This window comes from Trachinotus anak, unplaced genomic scaffold (genome assembly GCF_046630095.1).
Source record: "Trachinotus anak isolate AG129_WGS33_773 ecotype Australia unplaced genomic scaffold, CSIRO_AGI_Tana_v1 ptg000026l, whole genome shotgun sequence".
Lineage (NCBI taxonomy): Eukaryota > Metazoa > Chordata > Actinopteri > Carangiformes > Carangidae > Trachinotus > Trachinotus anak.
Genome location: NW_027273877.1, coordinates 14,348,074 through 14,364,900, shown reverse-complemented (window position 1 = coordinate 14,364,900; position 16,827 = coordinate 14,348,074). Strand labels below are relative to the sequence as shown.

General features: G+C 47.8%; 1 protein-coding gene across 4 annotated transcripts; it reads right to left on the bottom strand.

Annotated features, from left to right (window-relative positions):
- Positions 1-156: 156 nt before the first annotated feature.
- On the bottom strand, positions 157-16,783 carry LOC139609489 (calcipressin-1-like). 4 transcript variants are annotated; one of them, XR_011685232.1, is made up of 6 exons: positions 16,459-16,783; positions 16,220-16,363; positions 4,806-4,979; positions 3,756-3,915; positions 2,138-3,424; positions 157-1,849 (listed from the first exon to the last, which is right to left on the bottom strand). XR_011685232.1 is itself a non-coding variant. In XM_071464163.1 (5 exons), exons 2-5 carry the CDS (start codon positions 16,340-16,342, stop codon positions 3,240-3,242), a joined length of 642 nt encoding a protein of 213 aa, XP_071320264.1. In that variant the 5' UTR covers positions 16,343-16,363; positions 16,459-16,783; the 3' UTR covers positions 157-3,239. The 4 variants fall into 4 exon arrangements, 2 of the variants coding, with proteins under 2 accessions (XP_071320264.1, XP_071320265.1); XR_011685233.1 differs by having other exon boundaries at positions 157-2,739; positions 3,190-3,424; positions 16,459-16,736; XM_071464163.1 differs by having other exon boundaries at positions 157-3,424.
- Positions 16,784-16,827: the final 44 nt, after the last annotated feature.

Below are 16,827 nucleotides of genomic sequence, written 5' to 3'. Positions count from 1 at the left end.
GGTTCTTCTCAGTTTCTCTTTCTGAACCAAAACCATGAGGCAATAGCTTGTGGTCGAAAGCTCTGGAGGTAAAGCAGTAAGTGGAGCTTGAGCGCAGCAGACAATTCATGTTACATCATTTGATTTGACTTGATGTGAAAGAACAAACAGCAGACGTGAGGTTTGATGTTCAATCTTTATTCATGGAAACTCAGTAATGTTCATTGGTTTATCTGAATATAAATGAACTTTGAACAGCAGTTGTACAAAAGTAGCTGAACTGACAGAACTCCAGTTGTTTGATGTGACAGCTGAGCTGCTGGCCGTGTGTCATGTTTCACAGTGCGGCTTCAAGCTAACACTCTGCATCGGCCGGAGTCAAAGCAGCTGTAGGAAACACAGTTTCAAGCTTCACCACTAAAACACATCGAAACATTTCAACAGGTTGAGTTAGGACATGATGCACGACGAGAGGCTACTGCCAAAATAAAACGTCTTGGAGACAACAGACAGTACTGCTACTGGCTGCAGGAACAGCTGAAGATAAAGCTCCAGTCAAACACAGTGTGATGAGCCCTCAGGGTCTGATGCTGACCTTCACTCATTGTTTTCAATCAGTGTTCTACTGGTGAAACTGGACCTGCACAGCAGCAGGATCCAGACCCAGATCCGTCGACCACAGGAAACTGTGTAGTTTCTGACATTTGTTAAAGCAGCAGGTAGAACCTCTGACGTGAGACAACTTTCTCTGGCTGGAAGCTGAACAGGGTCTCCTACCCCCCGGTTGCTCCTGCTCTGAGTAACTGCGTCCGTATCGAGTACAAATGTAGTTTTTAGTCAAACGCATCATGCAAACAACATCGGCTGAAAAATAAAGGCCCGGGGCCGGCGGCTCCAACTGGTCTTCAGTCTGTCGTAACTTGGCGTTAAGTTTAGCCTTTCCTCTCACTAACACCGCTGGTAAATCTGACAGCAAGTCAGGAGCAGGCGTAAAGTCACCAGCCTGTTTCCATAGTAACGACTTTAGACAAGACAATCACCTCATGTATAGATTTTACAACAAGTGAGCTTTTAGACGGAAAGAAAGGTGAAGTCCAGTGTAGAGCGATGACAGAGGGTTTGAACTGTGGGACAGATCCTGTGAACTGAGCTGAGCCGTTACTGGACCTCCGGGCACCCGTCTGTCAAATCAGGCCTAAAACTGTCTGCAAATTAAAGCTGAACAAAAGGAGCTGTGTGATGATCTGTGTGACACATCACTGCAGGAAACAGAGCCGACCAAGACACTCGGCAGCTCCAGGACTTCCTGTCTTTACATCATCAGCTCATGATAACTGTAAATGTGATGGAGACAGAGAATCAGACTGAGTGAAAACACAAGCAAACACACTCAACACTAAACAGTCACAAACTTATTCTACAGACTGACTGAGCAGTCAGGACCTGGATTTGTAAAGACCAGCTGGTGCGGCCGGGCCCCGAAGACTACTTTTTAAGTGAGGGCCCCCGCAGCGCTTCAGAGCCTGGACGGTATGTAATGATGTCACAGTGAAGCCCCTGCCTCAGATTCACCAGCACTGAAGCTGAGAGCAGAGGCTGGACGTCAGGAGGCCTCACACAGTGTGAACCCGACTGAGCCTGAAACTGATGAAGCTACAGGTGAGAGGACACACACATTCAACAGCACACACACACACACACGCACACACACACACACACACACACACACACAGACAGACAGAGACACAAGAAGAGGGTGTGTAACAGTATCATATTGTCAGCATGGTGAGGGTCTGTGACTGTGATGTAACACTAGAGGGAGCAGTTTCAATCAGCATCTGTACACACACACACATACTTGTACTTCCATCTTTGTGAGGACACTCATTGACATAATGCATTCCCTAACCCCTTACCCTAACCTTAACCATCACACCTGAGTGCCTAACCCTAACCCTGACCCTGACCTTAACCTAAACCTAATTCTAACCATAACTCGAAAACCAAGTCTTAACCCTCAACATGTGATTTGAAGGTATCTCAAAAAGTGAGGACCGGCCAAAATGTCCTCACTTTCCCAAAATGTCCTCACTCTGTCAGTAAAACACTTTTTTTGGTCTTTACTATGTAGCAAGTACAAGTACACACACACACACACACACACACACACACACACACACTCTTTTGGTGCATATTTTCCAACATACAACTGCTACACATGCAAACCGCTTGTATGATCACAATAAGACATTAACTATAAGCAACACACTCATCTCCTTAAAACACACAAGCGTTCTTATCAGTGGGGACCGATCACAGTGCACCAGGCCCCGGGCCGCTGGCCACAGGTTGAATAACAGTGCTTCACTTGTATTTACTTTGCAGACTTTTCTCTCAGAACTAAAAACATTAGCCCTGTTTTTGTTTTTTTGTTTTTTTAAACCATGGTCGATGAAGGTGACGCCCTCAGATGAAGAGCTTGGTGCGAGTACATTCAAAATAAAAGCCTCATAAAGCCATAGTATTTTAACTCTGTTAAATGTCAAACAGCAACACTTCTAAACTACAACCAAAGCACAGGAACTGAAAGAACCCACAAATAACACTGTTAGAAGTCATCAGAGGAGCAGCCCTCTCACTCTGCAGTCACGTTCTCATGTCTGTAACTGAGCGAGGCGAGCTCGACGTCTCATCCGCCATAAAACAGGTGCGAAGGTGAAGCTGCGCCCAGGTGACCTCTCAGGTAATGATCTGAAAAAGCTGGAGCCAGAGGCACAGATCAGCAGGCGGACAGGTATGAATCACTTCCTTCTTCACGTCCCAAACTCTAGATGAGAAAACACGACCTCTCAGGAGGATGCTGCATTCATGTCGTGTGGGAATAACGTCCACATCAGTCTGAAGCTCTTGTACAGACTTTATTTGCACCGGAGCAGCTTCACCTCACACAAACTTCAGCGGAGTCTGAATCACTACAGTCGTCTTAATTATTTTATACTAATATTTCCTTCAGCTCCATCTGATGCTAAACTCAACATATGATCCACTAGGAAGTTCATATCTCCTGTCTTTCCCATGGGACATGAATGCAGCATTCGACACTATGTTTTCTGTCTCCGTCTACGGGACATCACAGCGTCCGCCGACGCCTTCCCACCGTCCCCAAAACACTCGCAGCTCAGAGAGTGTGTTCAGCTCTTGACCAGTCACCTCAGGATGGAATGTCACAGTCCTCATGCCGCCGTCCCCCGTGCCGCCACTCACTGCTTCACTCCGGGGCTGTAGTCGGGACGTCGCGTCTGGATGATCTTGGGCCGCGGGGGGCGGGGCTTGTCATCCTGGTCGCTGTCGTCGGGGGCTGAGCTGTCGCCGCGCTCGTCCTCGCAGACGTGGACCACCACGCTGGGGGTGGTGGGCGTGGCGGTGTGGAGCTCGTACTTGTCCCCTGCGAATCACACAGAGAGCATTAATAAGCTAAGAGTACCTGTTAGCATTAGCAGTTCAACACTAGGAGAGAACTGAGCAGACGTCTGGGCGGGCTGGACTGGTTGCCATGGAGACAGAGATGGATCTGAAGCTGATCAGAGTCTTTCTTTAATCACAGACTCTTCTCACTGTGTACATGAGCTTTGACCTGAGCCTTGAAAGGAGCCTGTCAGGGGGCGGGGTTGTGGCTCAGCAGGTAGGTTGGCGGCCCGCCTCCCGGCTCAGACTGAACTCCAGATCAGTCCGGTGACTGAGTCCAGTCCGCTCACCATGTGTACTGTGTGACCTACCTGGTCCTAGTTTGGAGATGGCACACAGCAGGTCGTAGTTGATGACTGGCGTGGCGTCCTGAGACTGTTCCCAGCCCACAGGAGGGGAGGCAGGGGGGGAGATCAGGAACTGCTTCTCTGGCTTGGGGGGCTCCAGCCGAGGACTCCCTATATGAACAGACTACAGGACAGAGGAGCAGGTGTGAGCTCAGCAGAAGGAGCAGTGAACAATGGGGCCCAGAAATGTGGAGCCGCCCCCCCAGACTGTTCAATGTTAAATAAAGAGACAGACATTTTGAAATCAACAGTAACATGAGTCAGTTGTGTAAAATATAAAAAGAAACTCGAGTCGTTATTCTGAAGTATTATTTCACAACTTATTTTTGCTTTAACAGATTGTTAATGTTTTTTAATTCTATTATAGACATTTTTATTATTGTTTTAATATTGATGACGGTGATGCTGTCACCAGTCATTATTACATGGCCCCTGCCTCTCTCACCAGGCTCAAGAATATTGCCAGTTAGCATCTGTTAGCATCTGTTGGCTAAAGCAACAACAATGCCAATCATCCAACCAGAGGCTGCTGCTGTGCAGACACTGTGACTGTGCTCTACTCTTTTAGCTTAAGTGTTAGCACACTACATAACTAGCTGGCTAATGGCTAGGCTAGGTGGTATCCTTGATTATTAGTCAGCATCGAAGGCAAGTATTAGCAGTGTTAGCTAGCTGCTGCTGTCTAGAGAGAAACCAAACACCTTTAATCACAACCTTGTTGAGCTAACTCTGAACACTGCTGCTGTTAGCATAATCCACCACAACCAGGCTAGTTAGCTGGCTAGGTAGCTAGCACTGTTTAGCTGAATAAAAGGATGAAATAAATGTTCACATGGTCACTTCAGACTTGAACGTTGTTATCTGACATTGATCTCTCTGGGCCTCCATACTAACAACTGGTCCCAGAAACTGTGTGAGGTGAAGTTAGTGAAGGGAGAGGGGCCCCAGCTGGTGCTGAGGGACGGCAGTGAGCCCAGCGTCTGACTGAACCCAGGTCTCAGGTGGAGAATTTACCTGAGCAAAGTAGAGTCTCATCTCTTTGCCGTTGAAGTCGGTCTTGTGCAGTCGCAGTCTCGCCTCGGCTGCAGCCAGAGCGTCACTGAAGCTGATCCTGACCCTCCGGAAAGACCTGAAGTACTGGAACTGCACCTCGGGGTCGAACGAGCGGAACAAGGCCTCAAAGCTGGTCTGGAAGGTGAGAGGTAGAGGGGGGGTGAGAACAGGGGGAGGAGACTGAAGTGAGGAGCAGCTCCTCCAGATCCAGGTCCCTTCAGCTTTTCTCATCTAAAAATACCGAGCTGTGGTTCAGAGGCAGCGACACACAGACACAGACTGACAACTGATAAAAATAGATTCTGTTATCAGACAGCCTGCAGCCTGTGTGTGTGTGTGTGTGTGTGTGTGTGTGTGTGTGTATCCTGGAGGGAGAGCTGTGGCCGACCACTTATTGTTACAGCAGCTAATTAAATGAGAGGAATGAAGGCGACAGCTGAGGACACAGCTGACCTCAGTGTGTGCACAACGAGACACGTGACGCAGGAGGGCGGGGTTTATGAACGACTTCTCTCCACCTCAGCCGCCGCTGTGACGCCTTCGATACATCAAAGGTGTAAAGACTAGGGCTGTCAAACGATTCATTTTTTCTTAATCGTGATTAATCACACGTTTTATCACATGATCAAAATTCTATCATTTTGCATTTCAGAGCTGTTTTCTCTTGCTTGACAACACGTAACCGTCAGTCTGTCTGAACTAGACGCTAACATTAGCATGTCTTACGTGTGAGTATGAAGATGTCTGATCATTTATTTATCCGTAGACCAGCTATGGGTAAGTTATATCTTCATTTTCCAGCTCATTCAAATTCGGCAGCTCAACAACAATTAAGGGTGCCTCAAAGGGTCAAAATAGTAGCAGCCAAAGACTCAACATAGCACTGTAGAATCTTTGGTAACAGCAGCAGTGACGGTGTAAAAAAAAAAAAGAAACTTTGGCGGCACGTGATTAAGCTGTAAGACATAACAGAGAGAAAAATGTGCATCCTAAAATAAAGCACATCTCCTCTCAGCTCCTGCACCTTCTCCTCTGATTATCCCACTTATTTCTCCCATGTTTCGTCTCTCACTCATTGATGGGGTTGCAGTGATTGGCTGAGCAGCGTCACGTGACCAGAGCTGTAAAGGCTGGAAAAGCAACCAGTTAAAATAGAAACGCTCCTTCAAAATGTAATAATACTGTATCATGTATAAGTTAGAGGTCCAGGTCCAGGTCGGACGGTGTCTGGATCCAGATTGGACCGTGGTCACTAAAGAAGTGAGTTTACAGAAAATGATGTGGAGTTGCTCTGGTGCGGCGCCCCCTAGAGGCAATGATGCATTCATGATGTCTTGACTCAGTGAATGAAGATCATGAGGAGAGGAGGTGTGAGGGGAGAGAGGGCTTCTCTCATCTGACCAATCTGTTGTCTAAAAGCCCGCAAAGCTGTCAAAGTATCCCTCCACCTCTCAGACTAGTCTCAGATCACTTCCTGTTTATCCAGAGTCAGATCAAATATTAACCAAGTGTGTGACATTTTGTCACAGTTGCTGTGTGAAGTCGTGAGTAATGGCTAAAAAGTGTTTTGTGAGGTCACAGTGACCTTGACCTTTGACCAACAAAATCCTCTTATGTTTCAGGTATAAGCACTAAACAGCAGTTTTATTTGAAGTAGTGAAATGGGGGGCGGACCCAGCAGCAAAAAAAAATTAATTATTGTGATATTATTGAGTATAGGTCGAGACACAAGAGCAGAAATGTGACATGTAGAATATGATATGATGTGAACAGAGCGCAGTAAATTCTGCTCTGCATCCACCTGTTTGTGTTCAACACAGCAACACCAAGTGAGTCCTCCTTGAACCTGTTGGAACCGGTTTCAGAGGCTTGATGAAGGAGCCAGGTGTTCCTAATAAACTGGACACAGTGTAGTGCTGCAGTCCACACTGAGGATCTGATAAAAATAGCTTTGACCAGTCATCCTCGTGCAGGGACCAGTCAGCATGTTGCCCCCCCTACAACACAACAGCAGGGACTGACTGTGCACTGTGAGTCACAGGAGGAAGAGGAGGAAGAGGAGGAAGACGCATTATCACACAACACACCTCCACCCTCAGGTGCTCGTGTTTGTCCACATCCCCAACACTTTCCCCTCATCCCGTTCACGGCTGTACAAATGACCCTGTGATGGTCACATGATTCACACTGACGACACACAGACTCAACACAGCAGCACCAGGAGCAGACCTCTCCCTTACCTGCGCCTCAGGACGGCAGAACACTTCCTGGTTGGTCACTGAGGCGACCAGGCAGAAGCGGTTACACTTGGTGGTCTTTATGTGCATGATGGGAGATCCTGGGAGCCGGAACCTTCTCCACCTGATACCTGAGGTCAGGGCGCAACGGGACGCCGACGCAGACGACGGTGACACTGATGAAGAGGAAGGGGGGAATCGGGGGGGTCGGAAAAGCGTTGCCTTCCCCAGGGTGACAGACAAACAGGAAGTTATAGATGCTCCCTGACAGGAAACAGGTCAGCTGTGATCCAGATCTGGCTCCGTGCACATGGATCTTCTTCTGTCTTCACAGTGGACCCGACCACGGTGTTAGAGACCCTCAGTCCACACAGCCTCCAAGGTTATCTCATCACCCGCTGCAGCTCTTGACAAAGATAAAATCCCACATCGAGCTGGTTTTCCTGCCTCCCTCAGTGAGCAAACTCTGCAGCAAACTGATGGAATTTTCCAGAGATTTGGGTGTGGAGCTGCAAATGTCATTCAGCCTCTTCTAAGCTCGCTCTCTCTCTTTCTCTCTCTCTTTCTCTCTCTCCTCCTGCTACACAGCCGCTTAAATGAGCCCCTGCCAGCCGATGACGCACTACCCACAATCCAACCCTCCTCCTCTTCCTGGTGTCATTCATCTGTTCATCCGCTGCCAGCCAATCACCTGTGTGAAGGGGTGGGACAGTCTGTTTTTTTTTTTCTCTGCTGATAGATACGAGCTGATGCTGACTAATCAGACATGAAGACGGCCACAGTGACTGGAAAACAGTGACATCACAACACAGCAACAGAAAGCACTGATCTGCTCTGTCGCCTTAAAACTCAGATAAAAAGCTCCTTTGTTGAGTGGAAAATATGTGACAATGAGCCTTTCACCTCCTGACTTCACTCACATACCAAAGACCTATCAGCTGACTCCTGAGAGCAGGACGTCAGTCTGAGTAAATGTGGACAAAGAGAGGGAGACAACAGCTGACAGACAGGAGGTAAAAGAGTGAAGAGAGAAAGAGACACGGCTGGTAGGAAGAATGTAGGATGGAGGGATGAAGGGATAAAAGCAGGAGGGAGGGGCTGGAGCTCATGGAAAGTATGCAGTTTGATAACATGCTTTTATGAGGTATTAATAGCAGAGAGCTTGAAGTGGAGGGGTGTGTGTGTGTGTGTGTGTGTGTGTGTAGTCTGCAGTTGGAAAAACAAGGTTGTGCAGCCAGCTCACCAACATCTGCACCTGTGTGAGAGCTGAAGCCTTCCTCGGCTGTGAGGAAGAGGAGGACACACTCTGGTCTTTACCGTGGACCCTGTGTCTTAAAGGGACAGGTCCTCAAAGTACAGCCGACACACGATGTTGTGTTACTGTACGTCAGACTGACACAGTGTGCACACACACAGGTTGTTTTCAGTCAGTGATGAACACTGATGTCGACCACAGTCCACAGCTGGTGGACAGATTTCTCAGTGGCTCCGGGTCCACAGAACAAACTTCAATCAGCTCCTCGTGGTCACAGTCTCCTCTGTCTTCAGGTACAGCCACAGGTGTTTCTGAAGAACATCATGATGTCACTGTGAGGCTGACCTTTGGCCTTCTGGATATAACATGTCATCATTTCATTTTATCCTCACAGACATTTAAGTTCATGTTTTGACCAAAAACATGTTTTGTGAGTCACCACGACCTTGACCTTTGACCTCTGACCACCAAAATCCAGTCCGTTCCTCAGGTGAATGTCTGTATTAAATCTGAGAGAGACATCAGGGTCACGGGAACGGGCTGGACGGACGGACAGATGGACCACCTGAGAACATACACCTCCGGCTCTGAGTGTGGTCGGCGTGGAGCCACAACAAGATTAAAACTGTGACTCGCTAACACACTGACGGTTTTCAGTCTGAACTCACGTGGACACAACACACCAACTCAGACACTAAGGGCCTCGGCGGAGCGTGGCCCCAGGACCCTCTGGCTCTCAGGTGACAGCTCACACAGACACGGTGACCTCACAGCAGGTGTCAGCTGTGTTCAGGCAGTGACACCTGGCAGGTGGAACGTGGCCCCCATAAACTATTAGAGCAACATGTCAACACACTGTGGCCCTCTGAGTGCAGTGTTAATGCACAGTGAGCAGCACTGTCCTGTCTGTGTGTGTGTTTGTGTGTGTGTGTGTGTGTGTGTGCACTGAATGGAAAATGTGTGTGTGGAAAATAAGGTGGTGTAACGCTGATGAGCCTCCCGACAGTGAAACTGATGCTCTCATCTAAGTGTTGTTTGTTGATGTTAAACATTACCGTGTGTGTGTATGTGTGTGTAGGTGCTAATCATCTCCAGACCTCAACCTCAGCCTGGTGTGGCAGCTGTGTGTGTGTGTGTGTGTGTGTGTGTGTGTGTGTGTGTGTGTGTGTGTGTGTGTGTGTGTGAGAGAGAGAGTGTGCATGCTCAGCCCTGCATTTTTTCCATCATGCTGTTTTTTTTTCATCTTCCCATTTTTTCCATTCCCTCACTTGACAGTGAGGCAGGCAGCACGCATGCACACACACGCGCACACACACGCACGCACACACACACACACACACACACAGGTGTGAACATCTTGACTGCCTGCCACAGAGCAGCCTCCTGCTGTAGTTTCATTGCATCATGCCCTTCTTTCAGAGCTGAGATCAAAGCTGTGGTTCAGCTAACCAATCAGAAAAGGCTGATAGAGAGCGAGCAGACTGGTGGGGGCGGAGCCACACTGGTTCTCTGAGGCATTAGTTCCACTTAGTACACATATAAACAAACCCTCTGGTTCTCAGATTGAGAAATATGCTTCTTCACTTTTGTACTGAAGATTAAACAGATGATAAAACCTGTGTCCATCTTGAATATGAACGTTATGAACACACAGGCTCCGCCCACAGGTGAGATGACACAGTGCACAGCGTTCAGGTGAAAGAGACTTCAGACAAAGACAGATGAGACCAGAGCACAGGGGACCAGACTGAGGACGACTGAGCACAGTCCCAGCTGTGGGTGAGGGTTGTGGTCAGTTGTTTGTGTTGGTCTCGTGTGGTCCATTGTGTGTTTAGTGGACACTTCAGTGGACCATTAAAGCAAAAGAGGGACAAACCAAATACTTAGCAGCTTAGTCGGTTCATCCAGACAAGTATTGGTGAGGTGTTCAGAGACTCATTCACTCCATACAAATCTTCATTCCCTCTTTAAGAAACTGAGGAAATCAGCCATCAGGTTTCTGTAGCTGTTAGAGAACTGACAGCTCAAAGGTCAACTGTGGATGAAAAGCAGTGCACAGGTGAGAAAAGGAGCATTTTCTTCCATGTAGGTGATTTAAGGTCCAGAAAACCCATTCAGCCTGATCTATCCATGAATGGATCAAGAGGGAAGTTAAAATAGCCTCCTGTGACTGGCTCTGACCTGGACAGGTTATTAGGTAGAGACAACAGTTAGGGCTGGGCGATATGTCGAGTTTTTAATTTATATCGATATTTTTTCATGCGCAACAGAGAATTATGTCATATCGTTTATATCGATACAGCGCTTATTATGCCATAAAGCAAGACGTAAGTTCATCACTGTCAAACTCAGCTTCTCCCGGCCTCTCTACGCGCATGCCATGACGCCCCACCCCTCACAACACATGCCACGACCCCTCACCTCTTCACTACCTACATGGCCCCACCCCCACCCCCCGCACACTGAGTAGACGGATGGCGGCGTAAACGAGATGGAGACGGAGAAGAGCAAAACGGACACAGGGGACGACGAAGAACTGGCAAAGAAAAACAACTGGCTCGGTAATTTGGAGGTGGTTTGGATTTAAAGTGGCAGATGTGGAAGAGAAAGATGCGTTTTTTTTATTTCATTCAAGAAGTTTCTTAATTTAATATATGCTGTTTTTTTTCTGCACCATTTAATGTGCATGTTAATCCTGTGCAGCTGCTGAATGTTATTAAAAGTGGCTGGCCCATGTGGCTTCAAACTAGGACTGTCTGCTTTGTTATTACACGGAAAAAAATGTCGAGATATATATCGTATATCGCCATTCAGCTAAAAAATATCGAGATATGAATTTTGGTCCATATCGTCCAGCCCTAACAACAGTGTGTGTGAAAGGAGGACAGGTTGTCTTTATTGGGGACACACAGATTTACAGTTGTGAGTGGGGGGTGTTAAAGATGAATCCTGAGATGATCCTGAGTGTGTGCGGTCGTGTTGTGAGTGAACTCGACTGTCATGAAGAAGCAGCTCCTCTTTGTCTTGAACGGAGCACACGCTGACCTCAAGGAGAGTTGTAATGTTACAGGTGATGGTCACAATAGATGAGTGTTGTGTTAGACTTCACCACCAATGCACAGTCTTCCAACCCAGGAAGCTGCTTTCCTCTTCTCTGAACACCTTTTAAAACCCACATTTAGAGCCTCTCACCCACTTAATCCTGCTCATGTCGGTTCATTCGGTTCAGACTTTGACCAGTGCTGCCTTCAGGGACTGTCCCCGTGTTCAGGTGGCTCCACCTCGAAGGCGGTGATATAGACGACGAGCGCAAACACTGAGCCTCAAACTATGTCCACACTTGTGTTGTCGTGTGGACGGGCTGAAATGAAGACAGACTGGGTCTCATCAGTCCCACCTCCGGTCCCACAGTGGTAACACCTGGAGCGTGATGTGAGCGTGGTTCAAAAAGAGAGAGACTGATGACGTGGGGAAGTGACCCTTCATTAATCGTAATCACGGTACAAGGCTGAAAGAGTTGTGACACTGATTTGAGGTCATGTCTCCCAGCCCTGACCTCGTCCTCACAGGGTCTTTCCAGTCAGTTTGTCCCACTTCCCTCCTTTTTAACCAGCTCTGTATTTACAGTGGTCTCAGTCACCCCTCAGTTTCCACGTCTTTAACCACTATGACACAGACTACATCCTCTCTTTCCAGATTCATGTTAAATTCCAGTCACACCATCCCCTGCCACCAAGCCCAGTTGATCCAGAGGTCCGATTCCACTGACCGACTGTTTCCCTGTGGCTCTCAGAAAATTCCCTGTCAGAGCAGGAAAACTGGAGCAGGATGACACATCTGTGCCTTTCCCTGCTCTGCCTGCACAATGTCAGAATAACAACAAGTTAGCACCAACTCTGAGTCAGTGCACGTCCAGTTAAACAAAACCACTCAGACTTTCCATTTGGCCTGAAACCTCTTTGCCTGATGTGGGTGACCTGGTGAAGTTAGTCTTCAGATTTCTCATCAGCTCAGTCAGATAAACTGTGCTGGAATCTGTGACCACACACTGTATTCTTGCTGCAGTCACGGAACTAACAACATCTACACAGAGGTGTGTCGCAATGTCACTGTCCATTACTTTCCCTATATTCCATTTAAAGCCCCTCTGATGAAAATCAGCTGTTTCACCTGGTTCATGTCCACATGATGTTTTTATATCATAAACACATGATGAGTGAAATAATCAGTCGACACCGTGACTGAATGTTTCCACCTTGAACCAATGACAGTCTCATAAAGACAGATTCAGACAGTCAGGGATTCATACGTCATAGAACCTCAGGAACCAATCCTGTCAACTTGTGGGGACAGGGGGCGGGGCTAAATACACCTGAAACCTTGTCAGTACAGAGAGCCAGAGTTAGCATCAGCACAACCACTAACACTGTGTCAGCCACTGCCAGTTACAAGCTAACAAACAACATAAACAAATAACAGATGCTAACTACGCTAATGGTTCTGATCCGTCTGCTAGTCTCTGATTCTGGTCTCAACAGACTCCTCATCTGAGTCTGGGTCTGACTGAGGCTCCAACATGAAGCTGAGTCTCTGATGTTTCCTCCTCTAACATCTTCATCCTCTCTGCTCTTTCACCTGGACACCTGGAGCCAGCAGGTGGTGGGCGGGGCCATGGCCTGATCCAGGTTTCTCAGTCAGGAAGTCAGAGTAGATGAGCTTCAGAGCAGTTTTTTAATGTGTGAAAACATGTTAAACAACACATTAATCATAGCAGAGTTTTTTTTACAGAGTTTAAACATGTCTGGAGGAAGTTTAATCAGAATAGTGGGACAGAGATGTGGTCTTTAGCCTCACTTGATGACATCATCCACAGCTGGAACTGGGTGTGTGCTTCTGGAAAAGTCCATGAGCCTTCCCTGACTTTCCAGACCTACATCAGTTTTCCCTGACCTGAATCTGTTCTTCCATGCTGCTTTATTAGTGCCGTCAGCCTCCTGCTGCAGGCTGGTAAAAACACGTTCACGTCACATGGAAACTACTTCCTGCTTCACTCCTGAGAACAGACCCATCTGAAAAAAGACTCCTGTTGTCCTGACACATTATATTCTCAGATGTCCTCTTCCATATGCTTCACTTATCAATAACCAATAGAGCATCTACAGCCAAACAATACAGGCACAATGTAAAGCCAACATCTGGGGGCGGATACAGGGTCCTCATAAAGAAGTACCAGCTGTGGTGAAATGTACTGATGGTAATAACTGTCTGTTACCTTCATTAGCACAACTGTCATTGTTCTTAATGAGATTTCAGGAAGTTTTGTTTCAATACTAAAGAATGTTTGGAGACAATACTCAGCATGAAACTGTGGCCCTGCCAGACAGAAACCTATCACAGCCTAATGCTGATGAAGAGCAGTGGAACCTGTCAGTCTCACTGCGTTTCCTGGTTACACATGACCCCGCCCCCTTACTCAACATGAGCTCGTTCCTCTGAAGCACACTCATTCCTTCACAGCAGTAAAACAGCAGAGTGTTTTCAACAACATCCAGAGGCTCAGTGGAATATTCTGCCATCCGATCCGTCAGCTGACCCCCAGGCCTCTGCAGCAGGATCATGGGAGCAGAGGAAACCAGGAGCCCTCCGCCCCTCTCCTCTGTTCTCCCTTTTCCATCACCGTCAGCAGACCCCTATAACAGCATGAAGCCGGGCTCATCTCACTGCCCTGTGCCTGCATCTACCTGGTGATCTGTCTGTCTGTCTGTCTGTGTGTGTGTGTGTGTGTGTGTGTGTGTGTGTGTGTGTGTGTGTGTGTGTGTGTGTGTGTGTGTGTGTGTGTGTGTGTGCGTGTGTGAGCTGTGATGTGTCAGTTCCCACAGGATCATTCCACTGAAGAAAAGATTTTTCCACTGTCTGACTGTTATTCCCCCCCCATACACACACACACACACACACACACACACACACACAGAATGTATTGTGGTTTATTGTATTTACTGAGGCTGTTCCAGTATAAAAACTAAATGTCTGTAATGAATCATCAGAACTAACATTTCATTAGTGTCCCTCCACCCGGCTCTATGGCGTCATGGGGGGGCTCAAGTGGGGGCGGGGTTACCTCCCTCCATCTTGATAAACAAAGAGAAACACAACAAAGATCGTCACTCCTCAGAGGTCAGACTCCCTCCCAGATGGTCGAGGAGCTGAGCAGCAGAACCAGATTTCATCTTTTCAGTCCACACATTCTTCTCACCTGTCATGCCTACAGTACCCACAATGCAGCTGAACACCAACAGCTCTGTTGGAGGTTTGGGTGTGTTGTGGTTGACAGCTGACGTAGCCTGGAGCAGCGAGGTCATCAGAGGTCTGGAGAGCTCACTTCCCTCCAAAACCCAGGATTTATTCACTTTTCAGATCCAGCCAATGCTGACTCAAGTGACATCACATGAGGACATTAATGAGACACCTCTGGAGACACCGCAGCCTTTATACACAAGTTTTATATCAGCAGTCGTACTCCCCAACTCCTGTAAATAGACTTTAACTATTTTAACAGAATGCCATGGAAACAGGTCTGAAAAGGGCAACACAACACTTTACAAACTTCAGTGCTTTGCTGCACAAATCACTTTATTGGTTTGTTTTGTCTTGGTCTTGTTATTTGAAGTAAAGCTCATTCTGTGGGATTAACATGTTGAGTCCCTGCTACAAGCTGCAAAGACTCTGGAACGATCGCCACCATCAACAGACCTGCAAGGCGAGGGTCACGTGACCAACAGCACAGGCACTGATAGGCTACTTGTACTGTAAAGCTGCATGTTGTACAGCTTCGACTCAACAGGAAGCAGGAAACACCACTTCAAAATTAAACACTTCTGCCGGGAACCAGTGAGCTAAAGGTCGAGAAGGCAGCTGATGCGTCGCCAGCACCTTCAGAGGAAGAAGTGCATCATAGCGCTGACTGGTAGTAGATGAGTCTGTGACCCTGACAGCTTAACTGTAGCTGTATCACAGTGCTCGACTGTCACTTTCCCTTCACAGGCTCAGTGCAGTCAGCTGCAGTGTTGGTGATCACTGAGTGTCACTTAAGCTTGTTTAGCTATTGTCCAGAAATCCCAGGTTATAGAGCCGGTTATCTCTCTGATACCTTACCAACGCTTTTCCTGCAAAGGAGCCCATGTGAAACCTTAACTGTCAGCTGCAGAAGAAGAGCCCTGCCTCAGTACAACAGTACAACAACAACACATATCTGATAACCAGAGAAAGAACCTCTACAGTCCGAACCTTCCTGTGCTGTACGCTTTATGACAGGCACATTTCAGTTGGTACTAACAGTAAGTCCTGAGGTGTAATATCTGACCCTGCTGGTTCCAGCTGATAGGATGAGACATCACTACATTTTTAAATGACATATCTTTGCTGTAGACAGAATGCCTGTATGTGCCAAAGGCTGTAGAGAGGCCTTGTGTTTGTCATGTGTTTCCAGCTGTACTGTTCAGCAGATCTACTGTACTCGACTGGCAGCAAGTGCAAAGGGAACATTACTGGAAACCTCCCAGTGAGGCATGTGTCTTATGTCATCTTCATGCTCCATAGGATAAAACTGAGCATGTACAGCTCAGTCAATCAACAGCAGTACTTCATCTTCTCTTTCACTTTTACCTTCATCTAGAGGATTTATGACCGGGAGAAACCTGCTGTCACTCACAGAGACATGAAGGTGTGTGGACCTGCGCAGTCTTACACCAAACTCCAGGAGAGAGGGCGATCTCTGGAAGATCACAGAAACCGTCGGATATATTTTATAAATCCAGGAGCAGCGCTCCCACTTTCACCAGAGGCAGCATCATGGTCCACACAGCCACACAGCCTCTTGTCCTCACCTTCAAGCCGCCTCCATTGAACAGATCCTCCGGCACTTTGCAGGCGATCAGGGCGTTTGGTAAGTCGGTAAACTGGACGTCTACCGTGGCCTCCTCCTCACCGCCATTCTCCGCCTGCTGCATCACGACTATCCGCGGTGTTTTCTGCGAACAGGAGACCGACATCCACACAAACAGCACGGTTTAGCCGGCTAACCACTACCTCCGACAGCCACCGGTGTATGTCCCGTCATACGTACCAGCACAGCGTTATTTCAGGACGACAAACAGCTTTTCTTCCACACAGCGACCCGGGGAGAAAGCTGTCTACAGGCTGCGCTAAGCCGCTAGCACCTTATGCTAACCAGGAAGAAGAAATCTCGCTGCGGAACAGGCGAATCCCGCGATACTTCGAGGCTCCGTCCTTCACTCCGCTGCAGGTGAAGGCGGTCGTCTGGCAGCAGCTGCTGTCTTCAGCGGGAACGGCACAAAACACCACAGAATTAACTATAAATAACCCTCCGGGGTAATTTCGTTAGCATGGCGCAGGGGATAAAGGAGATGACGTACATTCAACAGCAGCTGATCTTCTTCTTCGTCGGCGTTTTACGGCAGAATGGGGCTGCACT

Coding starts and splice junctions, on each gene's coding strand:
- LOC139609489 (XM_071464163.1), bottom strand. CDS start 16,342: ATGCAGCAGGCGGAGAATGGCGGTGAGGAGGAGGCCACGGTAGACGTC. Junction 4,980..16,219: donor TCAATGGAGGCGGCTTGAAG/GTGAGGACAAGA, acceptor CTCACCTTCCAG/ACCAGCTTTGAGGCCTTGTT. Junction 3,916..4,805: donor TGAGACTCTACTTTGCTCAG/GTAAATTCTCCA, acceptor TCTGTCCTGTAG/TCTGTTCATATAGGGAGTCC.